Source organism: Anabas testudineus, chromosome 4 (genome assembly GCF_900324465.2).
Source record: "Anabas testudineus chromosome 4, fAnaTes1.2, whole genome shotgun sequence".
Taxonomy (NCBI): Eukaryota; Metazoa; Chordata; class Actinopteri; order Anabantiformes; family Anabantidae; genus Anabas; species Anabas testudineus.
The window spans coordinates 23485007-23503752 of record NC_046613.1 but is presented as its reverse complement, the minus strand read 5'-3'; the positions used below and the strand labels follow the sequence as shown (position 1 = coordinate 23503752).

General features: G+C 40.6%; 1 protein-coding gene across 2 annotated transcripts in view; it reads right to left on the bottom strand.

The window, feature by feature from the left end:
* Nucleotides 1–1144: 1144 nt before the first annotated feature.
* adcy1a (adenylate cyclase 1a) overlaps nucleotides 1145–18746 on the bottom strand; it is a 34902-nt gene continuing 17300 nt past the window's right edge. The window contains exons 7-20 of one of the 2 annotated variants that reach the window (XM_026346005.1): nucleotides 17711–17852; nucleotides 15974–16129; nucleotides 12690–12884; nucleotides 11012–11109; nucleotides 10747–10831; nucleotides 9586–9675; nucleotides 8616–8890; nucleotides 8056–8182; nucleotides 7044–7198; nucleotides 4539–4692; nucleotides 4006–4104; nucleotides 3445–3559; nucleotides 2203–2327; nucleotides 1145–1858 (exon numbers count right to left, since the gene is read on the bottom strand). In XM_026346005.1, coding sequence (XP_026201790.1) covers nucleotides 1523–1858; nucleotides 2203–2327; nucleotides 3445–3559; nucleotides 4006–4104; nucleotides 4539–4692; nucleotides 7044–7198; nucleotides 8056–8182; nucleotides 8616–8890; nucleotides 9586–9675; nucleotides 10747–10831; nucleotides 11012–11109; nucleotides 12690–12884; nucleotides 15974–16129; nucleotides 17711–17852 — 2152 coding nt within the window. In that variant the 3' untranslated portion in view covers nucleotides 1145–1522. The remainder of the gene's footprint in view (nucleotides 1859–2202; nucleotides 2328–3444; nucleotides 3560–4005; nucleotides 4105–4538; nucleotides 4693–7043; nucleotides 7199–8055; nucleotides 8183–8615; nucleotides 8891–9585; nucleotides 9676–10746; nucleotides 10832–11011; nucleotides 11110–12689; nucleotides 12885–15973; nucleotides 16130–17710; nucleotides 17853–18746) is intronic. The other variant, XM_026346006.1, reaches the window with a different exon arrangement.

The following is an 18746-nucleotide window of genomic DNA, read 5'->3' as shown; positions in this document are numbered from 1 at the left end:
CATGAAGAAGACACGGGTCAAAAAAGCACCTTACATTCAAGAGGACCGCTACCATTAGCGCATGCATGAGGACTACATTAAAACAGAGTCACTGTGTGTCCGCTGCTCAGCCTGTAGTAGTGTTTCTTCAAAGCATGCATGTAAGAGCCACAGGCTTGCAGGCAGTGCATGCTAGAACACATTAGAGGAGGCTGTGGTAAGCCGTACTGTGAGTAACATGCTATACCATAAAATAAATCATCTGGACGTGTATGAGGTTTGGGTGTCTCCTCATAAACAGCAGTTTTCTTTTCTCTACCAAAGCAGTTTATAGTTCATAAAAATAGAAAAACATAATAATTTGATGATAGAAAATATTTCTTGATAAACAAGCACGCAGAAAGAAAAGGTTCTTTTTTCAATATTATTCCATGAGGAAGGAATCACACTCGCACAATACTGAAAATAAGTTTTCTAAGTCATGCATCAACTCCACAGAGATACAGACTGGTGTGGCTAGCTATGCACACTCTATTGGCTACATACACTATCAGGTCAAAATAGGATCCAGCTGGCTACAGCATGCAAGGGGTGAATAGGCTGAGATAGAAGACAAACCGCTTTATTGCTACACTTTGACGAGGAAGAATCTGGAAGTCAAGCATCACAGGGAAACAGACAGCAAACATGACTGAAATGCAGCAGTGGCATCATGCACTTAAAGACACCGAGCAGCTCAGGGCTCAGGGAATTAAGAGTTTACCTCATGTGCTGTTAGAAGGTTTCAGCAAAGGGGCATAAATGTACTGTATCACTGACCCGGAAATGACTGAAGGCAATGCCCTGTTGTATTTTGGCAAGTTTATACAAGTAACTGCCATTTACAATTATGCATTTGGCTTAGTTCACTTTAAAACCTATATGTTTCTCTTCTGAACTGGTGTCCAATAAAGGATCTGAAAAAGGCAACAAAAAAAAAGACAAGAAACTCATTGTGAGGAGCGGTCGCTAAGGCAACAGCACTGTTTTGGTTTTACACTGAGAGAAAAGGGTCAGCTCAAGTTGGTGAAGGAATTTCCGGATGTGCTTGTTGTGAGAGTCTTGCGTGCTACAATATCAATTGTGCATTGCAAGGTGTTTTTATTTTGATGCTGATTGCGTTTATTATAGTTGTGGATACAGTTCTGGGAGTCGACTCTGAAATCCTGGAGACATCCTTGGCCTTTGATTGATTACAGAGCAACGTGGCTAAAGCATCCTGTATCCTGTTCGTGACACCCTGCGGTGTGAAACAACAAACAGGGCTCCAGTTTGGAGGGAGAGTATGATTGAGGCCACCTCAGACCCCCATGTTGTTGAAGCTTGAGTCCAGGTCTCCCATTGGACGATGGGCGTCTCAGCCTCTGTGTCGCACAGACAGTAGAAGAAGAGTGGAGAACAATTGCTCCGCTTTTAATAAGCTCTGTTTTGTGCCATCCATGTGATTCCTCCATCTCCACTCTCGTTTTCTTGTTTTCTTCAGTCACCATGGAGACAGCATCCGTCACACCATTGCCGTGGGGACAGAGGGCAGGTACCTGGTGGTGGTGGTGGAGGTGGAGGTGGTTGGTTTGGCCAGGCTCGGGCTCGGCGTCCTGACGGTGGAGTAGGTGGTGACAGTCGGTGCGGGGCTCAGCCTGGTGCACACGCTGCCGTGAGTGAAGGCGCTCGAGCGGCGTTCCGGGTTTCCAGGATGCTGCTGGCTGTGAGAGGGTCTGCTGCCTTGTTTACGCCCTCCGAGGAAATATGTGAGCATCTGACCTTTGCCCTTCACGCTGACCTGGCCACGGCACACGAAGTCGTAGTAGTCTGCGATGAGACGATAAACGTCTTCTGTCACCTAGAGAAGGACACAGAAGTATGAGGTTAATGATGGTGAACTTCAGATGTCTGCTCCCACGTGTGACACCTGGGTCGAGCTTTGATGTCACCTGTATAACTGATCTGTCCGTTTGATCTAAGACGTAAATGACTCTCAGGTCTGTATAATTTAAATACAAAAAACAGCTGGCTATTTAGCTTAGCTTAGCATAAATACTGAATGCAGTATCTGCAACTTCTGTATAGTCACAGTGGTACCAGATGTGGCAACAAGAAATATGTTGATTTACTGGTTAAGCAAACCAGATAAAGTTGTTATTTAAAGGGTAGAAGTAGAGAGAAGAAGAAACTGCAGCACTGTACCTGTATCTTTCCTTGTACTCCGGTACTGTCCATCCTGCTGGCTACATTCACTGTGTTCCCCCAGATATCATACTGAGGCCTCCGGGCTCCAATCACTCCGGCCACCACTGGTCCCACATTGATACCTGGTGTGGTGATAACCAGAGAGTTATATTTGCTGATCAGTCAAAGGTCACCGTCAGATCAGGGTCTCAGTCTATCTCTTCTGTCTGTCAGTTTACATGTTATATATATGAAGACAATCATTTTTATGCTGCTCCTCTGAATGACACCAAAACAAAAGTTCATTAATAATAATTAAACTATCCATCCATGTTTTGTTGTTGTTTGGGATTTTACTGGGTCAGAGCCTTATCATGTGAAATCTTTATTGAATCAAGGCTCAACAGGATTCAAGGACCAACTCAGCTCTCAGGTTCTTGTTTTTAGTTTGACTCAAGTCCAGTTCTCAAGTGTTCTCGGTCTGATCACAATTAGCGGAGGTCTTAGCGTGATAACAACTAATGTGTTTCCAGTAAGAAAAAGTCCACAACGGAAATGAGAAGGATGTGAAAAATGTTTAGTAAACGCAGAAGAACTACTGATCACACACCACACTCCAGACGAAAAACGGTTGTACAGCACATACTGTGCAAACGAGGCTGCAGAAGTGGCGTTCAAAGTGCTGCAGTAGGTTCGTTTTCAGAGAAAGCAACATCTATTTATGCACTCTACAAACCAGAGTATTGGGATTCTGTTCCGAATTGGTACCAGCTAGGCCGAGCTAGGCTGAATAAATAAAACCATGTTACTAGTTAGACCACTTGAATCAAACTTCATCTTCTCCATCTTTACAGTCACAGTTTTAAAGGTTCCACAGGACGGATGTGACTTTTCTGCACTTTCTACAAATGCAGTGTTTTACCAAAAGGTGCGTTCTGTGGGTTTAGCAGAGATTGCAAACATATGCAGTTTTTCTACACAGAGTCTGCAGACAGGATGGCACTGTGTACACCAGGCTACGCTGGGACTAAACAAGGGCTCCTGTCGCAGGCTTCTCACAGGATACCCAACACAATGGAACCCAGAGCTGCAGGTCTTGCTGTGACGAGCTTCCTGGAGGGGATCTTTCTGTGATGCATTTCCTACTAAACTTACCGGCACTGAGCATCCACGGTGTCCAGTTCAATAGGTCAGAAGCTCTGACACCAATGTTTATCTAGATCAACATGCATGTGTGCACGAGTGTGCCTGTGCACCCACCTACTCTCAGAACAAAGTCATTGTAAGACTGGTAGTTGATGGCATCCAGGACGTCGAACATCTCGATGGCAAAATCTGACACTGTGCACAAATGTGAGGTGATGGACTTCTTCGCCTAAGAATCAGAAAAACACAAGGAGATCGAGAAAACTAAATTATGCACAAACAAACTGAGATGGGAAATGATACCAGCCTCCATTTCTCCATTTCAGACACTATTATCTACGACCGCCACAAAAGCACACACCGGGGTTTTCCCCGAAGTCAAACCACCGCTGTGACTGATGGTTAAGTTTGCGGTCTGCAGAAGTTGCAGAAAGGGCTCTTTTGTTTGTCAGCTTTGCAGGATTTAAAGAAACTTTATGAATGCAGAATATGCTGACGCCACCGAGTAATCCCTCACAGAGGATTTGGGGAGAGAAACGTGACAGTGTTCTACGTGTCAAAACTCTGAAAATAACTACCTGGGAATACTAGGCTTCGGAAACATGCACTGCACATTCTGAACTGTTTCAAAACGTGATAACACGCTGCTACTCACTATAGCTACTGCATGTGTACCTTGGAGGCAGTTGTAGGAACCAGTCCTACTGCGGCCATGTATGTACTGCCAATAGTCTTGATTTTCTCGATATCCCTGTAGCACTCTTTATCCATCAGCTGGGAAGAAAAAAAGGATGAAAACACAAGGAAAACATTACTACTATTACAAATGTTAAATCAATGTGGAGTAAATTGGCAGTTTAGGTTTACATACAGTATATCATAGGTTGTGTTGGCAAAAAATTCAAATGCAATTTAAGATGAACAACTTTTAGTGTGTTTGAGTAAATGAATGCTTTATGTTGCTGATTATAGTTTCGAGCAGGCCAAATGTCATCTGTAAGTAATTCCTTATTCTGAAGAACTTTCCCAACCGCGACCATTGCACAGTATTTTTTGAACCCTCAGTCAAGGCCACAATGTCATCTTTGAAAATGACATTATGGAGGGACCAGAGTTTCCCTCCAGATTCCCCAATGTGCAGAAGAGACAGACATAAAATCTGCAAGAAAAATAGCGCAAACTGCAGATTTATGAGGTACTTTACTCACCTCATCAAAGTCGGCGATTATCTCATTTAGCAGCCTCAGACACTCGACTCCCATGTTGTTCCCATCTAGCTCGATGTAGAAATCATTAAAGTTGGCAATGGAGGCGAACAACACCCCGACCTGAGCGTAGGACTGGTAGTAGAGGTCCTGGAGAGGAGGATTTTCACTTTACTAAGGCATGTGCTGATCTAGCTGTACGGTAACAATCACCACAAACTCAAAAATAGTGCAAAGAAGGCTGAATCACATTATCATTAATGGCTCAGTTCTTACATCTCTCAGAACGGTATAATCACCATACGTTGTATTTACTCTGTGTCATAATATACACATTTGTACAGCATAGAAATAAAATTAACTACTTGTTAGTTTTCCAGACCTTTCGACCACATCTCATGGCCTTCTTCTGTGAAATTATGACTTCATGTCATCACATGACTTGCGGTTGAGGGAGGAACGTTACACATGGTTGTTATTACACGACTGACATGAAGTTTTACACTCACTGGTCAGATGATGATATCTGAGTAAACTCCAACCACTAAAGAAGTTCAAGATGCACAAAGTGAGTAAGTGATGCATTGAGCAAATGAAAGAAACATGTTTTTTTCTCATGACACTGGTGGCATTCAGCCACGCAGACAGTTTTGATCTTATTTGATCTGGTTTTGACAGATCTGTCTTTGTCTCTGTCTGCAGATTAGTGTGGGAAAATAGATTTAAATTGAACATTTTTCACACTACTGACATAAAAAATAAAAAAAAAAATGTATTCAACACTACAGCTACAATGCTAAGATTTGATTTTATAATGTAATATTTGGTTATTTTAGCATTTATTTTATTTAAACATTGAGGGGTAGAGAGAGGCGCACCATGTAGTCATGTTGTACCCGTAATAACCACTGAGCTACCAGTGCACTCCTGAAATCTGAATTTTGACTCAGGCGAGTACCCATACGTTTTATGTTTCACTTTCCAGGTCTAAAACCTCCATCTTTCCTTCAGTCTTACAGTCTTTTGTTCAATAAATTATGAATGTTATGTATTTTCCAGTTTTAGGTTGTACTACAGTACTGATCAAATAATACACACTCACCTGGATCCTGGATGAATAGACTCTAGTGTTTTTACCATGTTTCATTATTTTGAAATAGTTACCTGCACATCTCTTCATGAATATTTAAGTACTTTCAAACAGAATTATTTTTCATGTGTGATGTAAAATTGTTTACAGCCATTGCCTTAGACAATTAAATTACAGCTACACCATCAAAGAGATGCCAAATCATTCAGAAACATAAAGGAATTAATCAACTGTGGAACAACTAAAGAGTTCTGGGACTTCTGCTTACAATTTAAGCACTAACTCAGGTGATTGCTTTGATTATAAGATCGTAGTAGATAATAATGAAACACTGAAGAGAGAGTACATGAACACACGAGTACAGGTGAATACTGTAGTTTCAGATTAATTGAAAATAACCTTTTAGCCATTTTCTGTTGGAGAAGTGAAACTTTGGCTTCCAGGCAGCACAGTCCCACCATATTGTGTTATGATTAGTGTATGGGTGAACTTTAGCACAGAGGAAAGAGAGGAAGCCTTTCTATATACCGTAGCCCCAAGGGGTCACCAATGTGCCGGATACATACTTCCTGCCTCCAGTGTTTACTAGTCTCAGCCTCAGATGATCTCTGCATCGTCTGATGCACAGCCCGCTGATTGTTGAAGGATTAGACCAACGCTGCAGCTCAAAGTAGCAAAGCAGCATGAAAAGGTGTAGTTCTTCTAATCTAACTGCACTAATCTAATGGAAATTAGTCCTTATTTAGTTCTGGTCTCATTCTCTTCCCAAAGTGAAAATATGTAGGTGGTCATTTTGCATGTGTGTTAAAAACAAAAGACGCCTTCTGGTAATTGTTCCTGCAGTGTTTGAGCTCGCTATGCTACAATTAACCCATTACTATGTGCTAATATGCTTAATACTGTAAGTACAGCCTGGCTTTGAAGCATCAAAGCTAGCGACCTAATGGTCCTAATTATGTTCCACTTACTCACAATATGCATGTTCCAGTTAGCTAAGTACCATCCAAATGAACATGAATTTTAATAACATAAGAAGATAAAATGAGGTGTGTTCTCTACACTGTAATCATGTTTGGACCACTTTTCTACACATGTTTAATAATATTCCTATGATCTCTTAGTGGTCATCATGTGATTGTGTCTTGATCCACATTTATCTGTGGATAACTGTTTCTCACCAGTTTACCACAGTGATGTTTGAGGTCACGCTACATGTAACTATACTTCACATGTTGCCAATATACAGTTAAGACATGAAATATGTGTTTTAACCAGTGGATCTCTGGATGAATCTCATGTTACAAAGTTTACAAAGCCCATCCTGGTAAAGCCCTTGCAGCAGCAGGCCGATCTGGAATTGCTGTTCTTCTCTGTGCTCCTCCTGGGTGTTTCAGAGGCGTTAACTCTCTTTAGCTCCTTGTGAGACACGAGCCTGAACACGTCTGAGGTTGCTCACCATGTTCCTGGGGTTTGACATGAGGAAGTGCTGAGCCACATGAGCTGGCAACAGGTTGAACAGGATCCTCTTGTTGTCCAGCTTCACTTTCTCCATGTCATCTCGCTCCTCCTCCGCCTGGACACCATCACAACACACAGGCGGAGAAAAGGAGGAGGATTTTTACAGAGAGAATGGAGATCGGACGCTCTATTGTCTACATACAATAAACCTTTATTGTGGCGCAAAGCTCAGAAGATGAGCTGTAATAGCTTTGTCTTATCACTAGAGGGAGATAATGATTTGCAAACAAGACAAACGTTCACTGCCAAAAATAGAAACACACACTGTTTCATGATCTGCTGAGACATGCAAACACACAAATACACAAGCCCAACACACACTGAGCTGAAAATCTTCATCACATCTCCCGAAAACTAAGAAGGAAAAAATCATCTTCCAGTGTAATAATCAGCTTTTATGAAAAATATTTTAAAAATGTCTTATGTTATGTGTGAATAACGTGTTTGGATGACTGGGAGGCAAATAAATACATCTAAATGAATATTATAATGTAATAACATCAATGTTAGATTCATATTTTGAACAAAGATTAAAGATATATGACGAAGAAAGATCCTAAATATTACAGATTGTGGCAGGTTTAAGTGAAAGATGATGCAGTCAACTTAAGAGTCTTAACTGGGAAATAAAATGTAAATAGTCAAGGTTTCAACTCTCTATAACATCTAATATTACAAATTCTAAGTCTAAAACCTACAAATAGAATCAAATTTGAGGTAAACTGTAAAATATGTGTCAACATAATGTTTTTGTGTCTGTAAACTAGAAACATCAGGTGCAGGTCACTGGACTGGAATCAAGAAAAAAGAAACAATCTGCACTGGTGAAAAAATACCTGATATACTTAAGTAACCTGTAAATGATTTCAGAAATACTGAATAGTAGTAAGTGATCCATATATTCTCACATACCTGAGTAGCCCAGAGGTAGTCGAGCCGCAGCTTCAGGTCCAGTTGTCTTGAGTGAAGCGCCATGGCTCCAGAAAACAACAGGACGGCCAGCACAGGATCGTAACCACGCGTGTGGAGAAAACCACCACTGCAACACATACACAAAGAAGAAGAAAAAACAAACACAAAATATTAATTAAAAACACACACAGCACATATAATAATGGATGATTATGACCAAATGGGCCTCAGGGCAAAGACATCCACCTCCACTATGTAAGAACTCCAAACTGAAAGAGGCAGCGTCTCTTTATGATTGTTTGGTGTCTCATTAAAGTGGCTTTGTGTCTGATTGTGCTCATTTTCAGTCTCTTTACGCTCATTTTGTTTCCCTCCGTGGTCATTTCGTGTCATTTTGAGGTTGTTTGCATCACTGTGACTTTCAAACAACAAATGTTAAGAGCCACTTCTTACGGTCTTCTCCCCTCGCCTGTGTCTGCTCGGCCGCTTCATGAATCCATCCATGTCTACAGACACTTACATGCACATCCTTTATGCGCAGCTCAGCCTTTCAGCCTTACCCCACAGCTTGGCGATAGCCGCTGGTCTCCATGACAATGGTGTAGGTGACAGAGAGGAGGAGGAGAAGGAGGATCTTGGGGAGCGAGGAGACTCGAAGGTAGGGGACAATCGTGAGTGTGCCTGCCACACAGGACAGCAGTGCGTACGCCATGTTGGGACAACCTCTGTCTGCAGCTGTGCTGTTTGATGACTCAACGTCAAGAGCGTCTGCAGGGACGTCCTCCGCAGCACGGCTGGAATTTAACCCAACTCTTCCCCAAGGAACACAACCCACCTGGAGAGAAGGATGAAATGAAATGAATGAAAGTCCTTATGATAAGATATGATAAGATAAGCTTATTGCATCATGCTCTACCCCACCAGCAATTTTACTTTAAAGTCTGTCTCCTTGGTTTAGATATTTTGCTTTATACTTCGCTTGTAAGTGGCTTTGGATAAAAGTGTCTGCCAAATAACTAAATGTAAATATAAATGTAAAAATATTTTAATGGGTATTTTACACTTGGACAATAAATGTTTTATTCTTCTGAGACTCAGCAGCACCATCTGCTCAGTTGCGACGCATTACTCTGCCAACTCGTATACTGCAGAGACTTGCAGACAGCGTAATCTGTTGGAAGAGCAACAAAATGATAATACTGTTTCTAACTCATCTAACTGAAGTGCTTATTTCTCCATTATGCATTCTATTGTTTTATAGTTTTATACATGCCTTCAAGCCATCATATGCTGCCACAGTAGAAACCACCTAATTAAAACTGCTCTATTTATCAATTCAGAAATTCGTTTTACACCAATTAGTTTATCTAGTTTTAGTCTTATCTGGGTTTTCATTGTTTTAGGATTTTCTAGTTAGTAACCAAAACTAGTGTAAAACCCATGTATAAAAAATACAGCATGTGGTACTACATGTTTATCATGCAGTATAAATACTTTAAAGTCACCGGCAGGGATCTAACAGAGACTTACCACACAGGCCTGGGTAACAGAGTAGGTGAGCAGAACGAGGAAGACACACAGAACTGTTCGGATCTGGATGGTGAGGCAGCCTGGTTGGCACTAAAAGCAGAGAAAACAGAAGAGGGGGACATTGTGGAGGGGGTGGAGAAGAGGACAAGAGAGTAAATGAAGCACCTGTTTATCTACCTCGACAGCATTTTGGACACATCATTAGCCAGGAGTGGAAATGAAATAAGTGCGTTTAGTGCGTGGCTCATTATGTGTGAGCCTATTAAAGGAGTCGCTTAAAAGATATGACAGTACTGTGTAGGTTTTTATTGCACATCGACTTGTCGAAGCACATGGAAGTTACCGCGTTTGCTCCAAACTTGCTGGTAACTATCTAGGAGTCTGCATCAGCAATCATGTACTTAAAAAGACACTAACCAAAACTGCACACTGTCCAGCACAAATACTACAGTACATCCACCATACAATGCAGCAAATCAGAGTTCAATTTAGTTTAAATTACCGGCAGCACGGCTCCACATCATTAAGAACTGCTTGAACACATAAGACACCAAATTGTGACAATGATGGAGAGAATATAGGAGCATCAGGAGACAGCTGAATATAAGCTGAAACTGCTGCTGGAGGTGCAGTGTCCATCCTCATAAACTGAACAATTCCCTATTCGTGCAACGTTCCTGTATAGAAGAAACAGACGGAAGTGTCTCTGACTTTGCACAGAGACTATGTGTGGAAATTCCTGTTAGTGATCAGACAGTGTGAAGGACACTACATGAAGTCGACCTCTGTGAACAGCAAAAAAAAAATCTTTCACAAAACAGCACACAACTGGAAGATAACACTTGGCAAAGGACATGGTAGCACATTCTTGGATCAGGTGAGATCCAGCATGTTTAGTGTGGGCCTTGCCAGTAAGACCACAGTGTCAGTATAATGCTGGCCATGAAACAAGGTGATGGGAGTGTGCTAATACAGGCTGTATGAGTGCACAAGGTATAGGAGAGATGACATTTAGAATGGCACTACTGTATAAATGCAAATGCAGCTCTACGCATCCACAAAAGATATTTTACTTTGTCTCGCTCCAAAGCTAATTCGAGAAAGTGGCTACACAAAGAGACCAGCTTCGGATGTGTGCTGGGAGAAGTCAGAGAGTCCTACCTGAACACTGGTGAGATGCAGGTACATGACGCAGGCAACGTGGAAACAAACACACAGCACGAGCAGCAGCAGCACCAGCACCCCCCTGAGAGAGGAGAGACCAGAGTGAAAAGGGCTTTCCCAGTTTTCCACTGACTGTGGTGAAAACACCTTCTTTTCTAATTATCTCACTGCACTCTAGCAAGACCAATCCAATTAAGAAACACCAATGAACAAACTGCTAATGAGGAAGAGTGTGTGTGTGTGTGTGTGTGTGTGTACTTACTGTGGAATCATTAGCAGATAGATAAGGCCATAAAGAGCAGCGAGGATCAGGGAGAGAACCACTGCACTGATGAAATGGTCGTCATACACCTGGTGATACTAAGTACAAAACAGAGAGAACACCTCAACATACGAAGCGTTCATCATTCATCAACTATCCATCTCTGATTTATTTGGGGATGTTTGGGATGTTGCCTCCACTGTAAAGCTCCAATCTACAGTTACCTGTAGACAAGTTTATGTGACAAAAGTCAAACTAAATCAAACTTTAGTTTAAGTGTCATGCTACCATGATGAGTATGGCAACATGGACTCTGACGTAGAATTTAAAACAGTTGTCACTTATCACTGTTCGCTGCTGCATCCAGAAATGCAACCTGGCACTCTGTTACACAAGGAGGAAGTCAAACATTAATTCTGTGAAGAAAAGCTGTTGACTTCTCTGGGAACCAGCTCATGTCAGATGGAACGACAGACAGTGGAGACGTGTTCTGATCAGAGTCCGTGTTTCAATTTGTTTTGTGTGAAGGTTCCAATAATACATTTGTTGTCATCAAGAAGATTCCAAAGAATGAAAACTACAGTCAGATACAAAGACCACAGACTGTTGATCAGCTGAAGACTTGTATCCAGCAAGAATGGACAAATAATCCATTTACAAAACAGCAACAATTAGTGTCCTCAGTTCCCAAATGATGTGGGAAACATGAGTCTGTCCCAAATAAGTGTGTTGCAGACATCACACTGGAAATGTGCATATGTTTACAAGATACAATCAAGTTCACAATTTTTAGTTTGGAAAAAGGTATCATAGTATGACACACGCAATAATCATATTATTTGTAATGGAAACTATGGAAGTTTTCAGGTTTGGTGTTTGTGGTGTGATTTGATTCAGCACAACTTTATTTAGTAAAACGAATCATATGAGCACAGTAAGAAACTTAAACATTGGGAAATTTCAGAATGAGTAAATCAGGTTTGTTCATCCCGAATAAGCCGAATACACTTCATGTCTAAAGATCTGGTTGTTGGTGTTAGATCTGAACTTGTGGATCACTGATGTGTCCTGAACTCTATCAGCACCATAGGAGAGAAATCTTTTCAGTGCAGCTGTGCGAGAGTTAATCAACACTTTATACTAATTTGTGGCTGAAGTTATCGAAAATATGTTCCAATGAGACACAATTAGGTAATTTTTACTTTGTGTAGGTTTGAATTCTTCTGCTAACAGCATGATTGTCTACACTGCGCACACAGACACAGAGATCCTGAAACATGCAATCCTGTCCCTGTTCTGTCTCCTTTATGGCTCTGCCCACACACATATAGCAGAAGGATATCAAGTGTGCTGCTCAGATGTTCCCAAATCATTATCTGCACCCCCTCCTGAGAGGGTGGGTGGATTCCTCATACACGCACACGCACACAGACATCATAGACAACAGGCGTGGGAGCGAGGGAGAAAGGGGAGAAAGAGAATTCGAGTCTGTGCAGGGTGTGTTGGTGAGGGAATAAAAAGGGAGGAGGGAAAAACGATGCACTCATGAAGCACGTTGCTGTATGTGTAATGAGGAAAGTGTATATTTGTTACCCTCTGTATCCTTCTGTAAATTTTAATCCGAGTTGCAGGCCTCTGCAGATGTTCAGCCTGTGTTTGTGTGCATGCGTGTCCTCACCCTGCGCTCCCTGTCTCTGCTCCTGTAGAACAGGGTGATGTAGTTGAGGTCTGATGTTTCAGACTCGGTCTGCCGCGCTTCAATGAGCCGCCCTATGTAGCGGTTGACTCGTGTTCCTGGTGAGTGCTGCACGGCCGTGGCTGAGAAGGACGTCCGACTCCTCAGCTTCTCCGACGCAGTGCGCAGGGCCCTCCGCTGTCAGGCACCAAAAGGACAACATAATTAGTCTCTGCAGAGGCCAGTCTGCATGCTGTGTTGGAGCTGACTGGTTGTTACCTGACATGGCGAAGCACAAATGCAGGTTTGTGAGCTCAGCACAGACTTTATTATAACTGCATCAAATATCAGTGGAAAGAAGATATAAAAAATCTGCTGTCGTGCTGGCCTGATTGTGTGAGCATGTAAAACTCATTAGACACCAAATAACAACATGGTAGATGGATGGAAAATGGACAAACAATCTTTATTCCACTAGTGGGCTATTTAAATGGTGGTGCAGTGCTCCAACAGTCTGAAGTCATGCTGATCAGCTGTATGTCTGTATGTCAGTGTCTGGTGACCTGCACAAGGCAGCTGGGATAGGCGTCAGCCTCCTCATGACCTTGTACAGGTTTATAAAGGATAGAGCACTCCAAAATGTGCATCTGATCTACACAAGAAAAGCAGGTAAACAGGAAAATGTACCTTGTATGTACGAAAACAGTCAAACTCACAGGGAACACAAACTACAAACTGGCTTCATTTTGCATTATTGGATGGAAAAATCATAAGTCTCAAAATCAATGACAACCTTTCTTACATATGGACGTGCACAGCAGAAGGTCAGGTTTGGGATATTTAAAGCATGGAAGATATAGATACAAAGATATAACGCTGTTATTTATTCAGGGATAAGAAATGGGGTTTATTTTCTGTTAAATCTCCAGCAGATTACATGCAGTGTGGAGGTAACGGAAAGGTGGGTTAGTTAGCCTGCTAGCCGGGCTAGTTGTAGAAGCTAATTCCAGGCCTGGTAGCGTTGTATGCAGTTCTGTTTACTTCTCACAACAGCTTGTGAGTCAATATTGTATTTTTGTTTGTTCTTAACATGTGTTAGTTAAAGTAAGCTCTACTGTGTTAAGTATACTGCGCCCCATTAAGCAACATGCTAGCGTTAGCACAACAATTAGCACGTTAGCTAACCCACTAGTTTGCCCTGTATTATGGTAGAATGTAATCGTACTGTTAATGGGAACCACTGGATGCTAACATGCATGTAGCCTATCAACATAATCAATGTTTCCTGATTTCTCTAAGGTATAGTTTAAAACTTCTTGAGTATACTCTTTGTTTTAAAGTGTACCAAGTTAGCCATTAGCCTAATTGCTACAGCAACATTTAAGATGCTAAATTTGAGAAGTGAAATAATGTTGAATGCTAACATGCTAACACAGATTTATAGTAGTTGTATAGAATATATTTTACATAAGGACAATGTCTATATATAGTTATAATAATTAATGTCAGTTGTGTTATTATACACATAGCCACTGCCTAAAACACCTCTACAATTCAACACAGCCGCCCTGCCATGAATTCTACTTTAACACCATTATAATTTCTAAAGCTAAAACTCACATCATGAGTCTTTACTAGTTAGTTAATATTACGTGTGTGACAAATTGAATTTCATTTAGAAAGATCTCATTTACTATCTGATGATTTAGTTCCTATCTGCTGGTTAATTTATCATCTATTTACAATATGGAGTTTCAGGCAAAAACCAAGATGTGGACAGATTTTAGTGGGTGTGACTGATACTGTGTGTTTTAATTGCTTTTTGGGTTTGATGGAGCTTGTATTGGCTCAGTGCGGCGTCCTGGTCAGATGTTTTTCACAGCGCTAGAAACAAATACATAAGGCCCAAGTTGAAAATAGCGTACAGAGCAGCACATTTGAAGAATTAATTCCATCCAAAACCTAATTACCTATTCTTTCACAGTAAAATCACCACATGGTATAGTACAAAATGAATGACTTATACTGTATTAATCAACATATGCAGCGTTTACTAATAATCCTAAGGGTTGTTAGAGTCATAGAGTGTCAGATTTTAAGTACCTTATATCTACAGCAGTAGACATACAGTATAAAGATATATTTCTCAGTTATACACCTGCTTCTACTAAAATAAATGAAAAACAACTTTTCTTGTAATTCCTGCACAGTATACGGCGTCCGTCCATCCCACAACTTATTGTAACTTGCATTGCCTTGATATTTATTCAAAGATTATGTTGCATCACAACATGATGATTAGAGGTGAGTACAGATCAACATTTTTGCCTCTTGGTGTAGCTTCATTAGAAAGTGGCAGTACTGGGTAATAAATAACGGTAATTCCTGGAAAGAAACAGAAAGATGCAGTTGCTGTTCTACTAGGTCATCAAAAATCAGCTTTTTTTAAATTATAATCTGTCATGCAGTTTAATATTCTTGGGTCCAGTCTATTTGCAGTGTCGTAATTCCATTATGAAATTCCATCCCGTCACAATGCTAGGATTTTGGCTACTTGGATAATCATGTAACAATGTGGCTAATGCTATTAGAGGAGATGATACCAAGCTGTGGGTGATTACCAGCAGTCATAATGCAACCTCATCAGAATCATGAAGTACTAATGCCTGACCGAGCTTGCACGGTTTGGCGGATTACAGCTAGCAGGCTATTTGTGACAACCAGACCCTGTGATGCTGCAACAACAGTCACCAAACACCAACTGGTTGACTGAGCAACAAACAGCAGTAGCTCGACTGACTCACTGCTGCATCATAGTGGTGTGAAAGTAAATACAGTCAGAAATACTGTATAATGAGTAACTCATCAAATGCAATCATTTGGCACATACACACACTTACACCAGTACATCCAGCAGTATATGTACACACACTCCCAATGAGTTTAAGTCAAAAGTTGCTCATTATCATCTATTCTACTGGTTTACCTTTCAACAAGTAGTTGTAATGCAGACATAGCCTACTGTAGTATTTATGATGCTGCGAAAGCTAGAAATCCAGATTATTGTTTGTGTGAGCCTGAGATTGTGTGTGCAGAAGATTAGGAATCCAAGCAGGATTTCACTCCATCACAAATGGACATACAAACCCGTTAAAAGGAATTTTTTCTACTATGTGACCTAAAAATATTAATATCTACTCACAATAGTGCACAATGGTTGTAGTCCACACATGCATACAAACATACAGAGTAATTGGTTTGAAAATAGATAAACAACTGTCGCCTACTTTGTCGTCGTCCTCGCAGGTCATGACGTTGGAGAAGGGGATCTCGGCTTTGAACATCTTCCTACAGTGCATCAGCTGCACCAGCAAATAACACACAGTCTTAAACTTCATCCTCTTGGCTGGTTTGATGTCTGACAGAATCAGACCTGGAAAGATCTGAGAATGAAGACAACAATAATCAGACGAGCAGAAGAAAAAGAAGAAGAAACAAAGGCTACAGAGAGGTAAAGAAAACATTTTGCTCCTGATAACATACATACACTCATCAGTTACAACATTAAAACCTCCTGCATAATATTGTGCATGAACTCCACAAAACCTCTGGAGCTGTCTTCTGGTCAAGTCAATTTTATTTCTATAGCATTCTCACAGACCAAGCAGGCTACCCTTCACTCCCAGTGCACATCACTGTGCTTCGAGCGCAGATGACAGTGCCGCCAGTTCACTTTTGATTGTTCTACTTAGAACACAGACATCTAACCATCACAATTTGGCTCCTGCAACCAGGCTGTGTTGTGCAGAATCGTGAAGTGAATACAGACAACTAAACTAAATTCAAAAACTAAAGAAAAAAGTGCAAACAACAAAAATATTTACAAAAGACAAATTAGTTATTATTAGTCCAATGTATGACACTTTGTATGAGTTTGCTATTTTAGCTGAATTTGAACTGTGAGTTTAACAAGTACAACTTTACATGTCTTTAATGTGTAAATTAGGTCATAAAGATGTTGTAAATGTCTGTTCCTATTTTAAAGACAAAACTAAAACCTTTAAACCAGACCGTTTTGTATTCATGTCCTGTCTTTGAAGCTTTCCAGATAATTCAATATATACACGTCCCTCCTTGCTGTGAATCCTGTGAAGCATGACTGATTCATATAAAATATGGCAAATATGGCACAAATGGTCAAAGGTCAAGGTCACTGTGACCCATCTGTCATGTTCATCCAAGTTTTGGTGATATCACAGGAATTCCATGTGGGAATTCCTTCAATGTATGCTGTAAGCATCACTTGAATTAATTAGATTTTGGCTGTTAAAGGTCAAAAGTCAAGGTCACTGTAATCTCGTGTGAATTTCTTTACTTAAGGCAAAAACCTCCAAGTGGAGTCATTGATAAACTTATGATGGGACAAACCTGCACATAAACTACGTCATACAACCACAGCGCAGTGATTCTACAGTAGTTTCTTTCCATTTCTTTCTAAAAACATCAAAGCTTCTGAAATTAAACTCTACAACTCGTCACGTCCAGCCTCTTGTTACTTGTACGCTCTTGTTAATTATTCTTGAAATCAAAATTTCCCTTTTAGGCAATTTTTTAAAACCTGAGGATTATCCAGGAATGGATGGGAGGAAAAAAAAGGGATGACTGGAGAGGTGACATGGCATTCCTTTAAAAATGAGAGGGTGAATTGCTTTTTCTCATTCATGGAAATAAAGTAGACTTGAGTGAGATTTTTACAGTAAACTGTGAGTGTGCAATGTGTTATTTGCATGTGCTTGGGGATTTAAAATGTTACGCATAGACACGCACACTCAGTCCTGGTGCACATGTACAGTTGGTGTGAGATAGTGATACTAGGCATGTGTATGCCAGCTTAACACATGGCCTGCTTCCCTCCCTGCATCAGAGGATTAACTATTACAACACTGACAGATGTGTCACCTCTCGAGTTGTTGGTGAGACAAAGAAAGAAGAGCAAATGCAAAAAAGAAATCATTCTGGCATACTTTGCGTCTGTGTGATGGCACGATGAAAAAAGTCTCTATGTGATGTTTCTGAAGGAAGGCATGCCTCTCGTGGCCGAAGCCTGGTTCCACCTCGTAGTCTCCATTCAAACACTCCAGCGTTGTCCTTGTGATGTGCACCTTACTGAGAGCACAAGCAGAGCAGAGGATGACAAGCAGTTACTGATAAAAGTCGACACTAAGGTCTTAAATCATTTTCCTTCATTATCCTTCTCTTATTTTTATCAGCTTAATAACCCCTCAGCTTACTCAGAATTCTTTACAGCAAAGAAATCCTAACGACTCATTTCATCTGGTAACAAGACCTAAAATTGTATTGCTTCACTTGAAACAACTTCAAATTGAACCAATGACTAGCCTGATTTCCCTGCTTTTTAAATGCAAATCAGCTTGTTACTCTACATGAGGAAGTGTGATTAATTTATTACGTGTACTCATCCTTTTAATTTTCATAGTTTTTAGGAAATTCATTAAACTGCATCGACCACTTTAGCTCACGTGTCAGTAGATTTAGCACCTTTTCAGACCCATTTAGAGACTTTTTGGTCAGACATATATACAACATTACTTCCGCTTAGTTGCTAAATGTGTCAGTAAATTTTTCATTCTTGAGTTGACAAATCAGCAGCCAGGAAGCAGCGACACAGAGCTGTGAATGGGTCAAAACAACCCAATTGTTTGACCCTGTAAACTACATCTCCTTCGTTTGTGGTAAATGTAACTCGTCTGTTAAGGATTAATTTTAATTTCTCAAAACACACAGAGTTTGAAGCCCGATTGCATTTCAAATATCATCTAATATATTGCTATTGGCTTTATTTGTAGCTCTCTATAAAAATGGGCACCATGCAGGCTTTAAATAGTACACAAAGCTCTCTTTCATGTGTCATTAATTAGAGCACATTAAATTCTGACTTCTGTACAAGTCTCATAAACACAACCTTATAATTATCAGATTAATTATATGCAGATGTTGTATTTATTAGATATTTTCTTATAACTGACCATGTTAAATCAT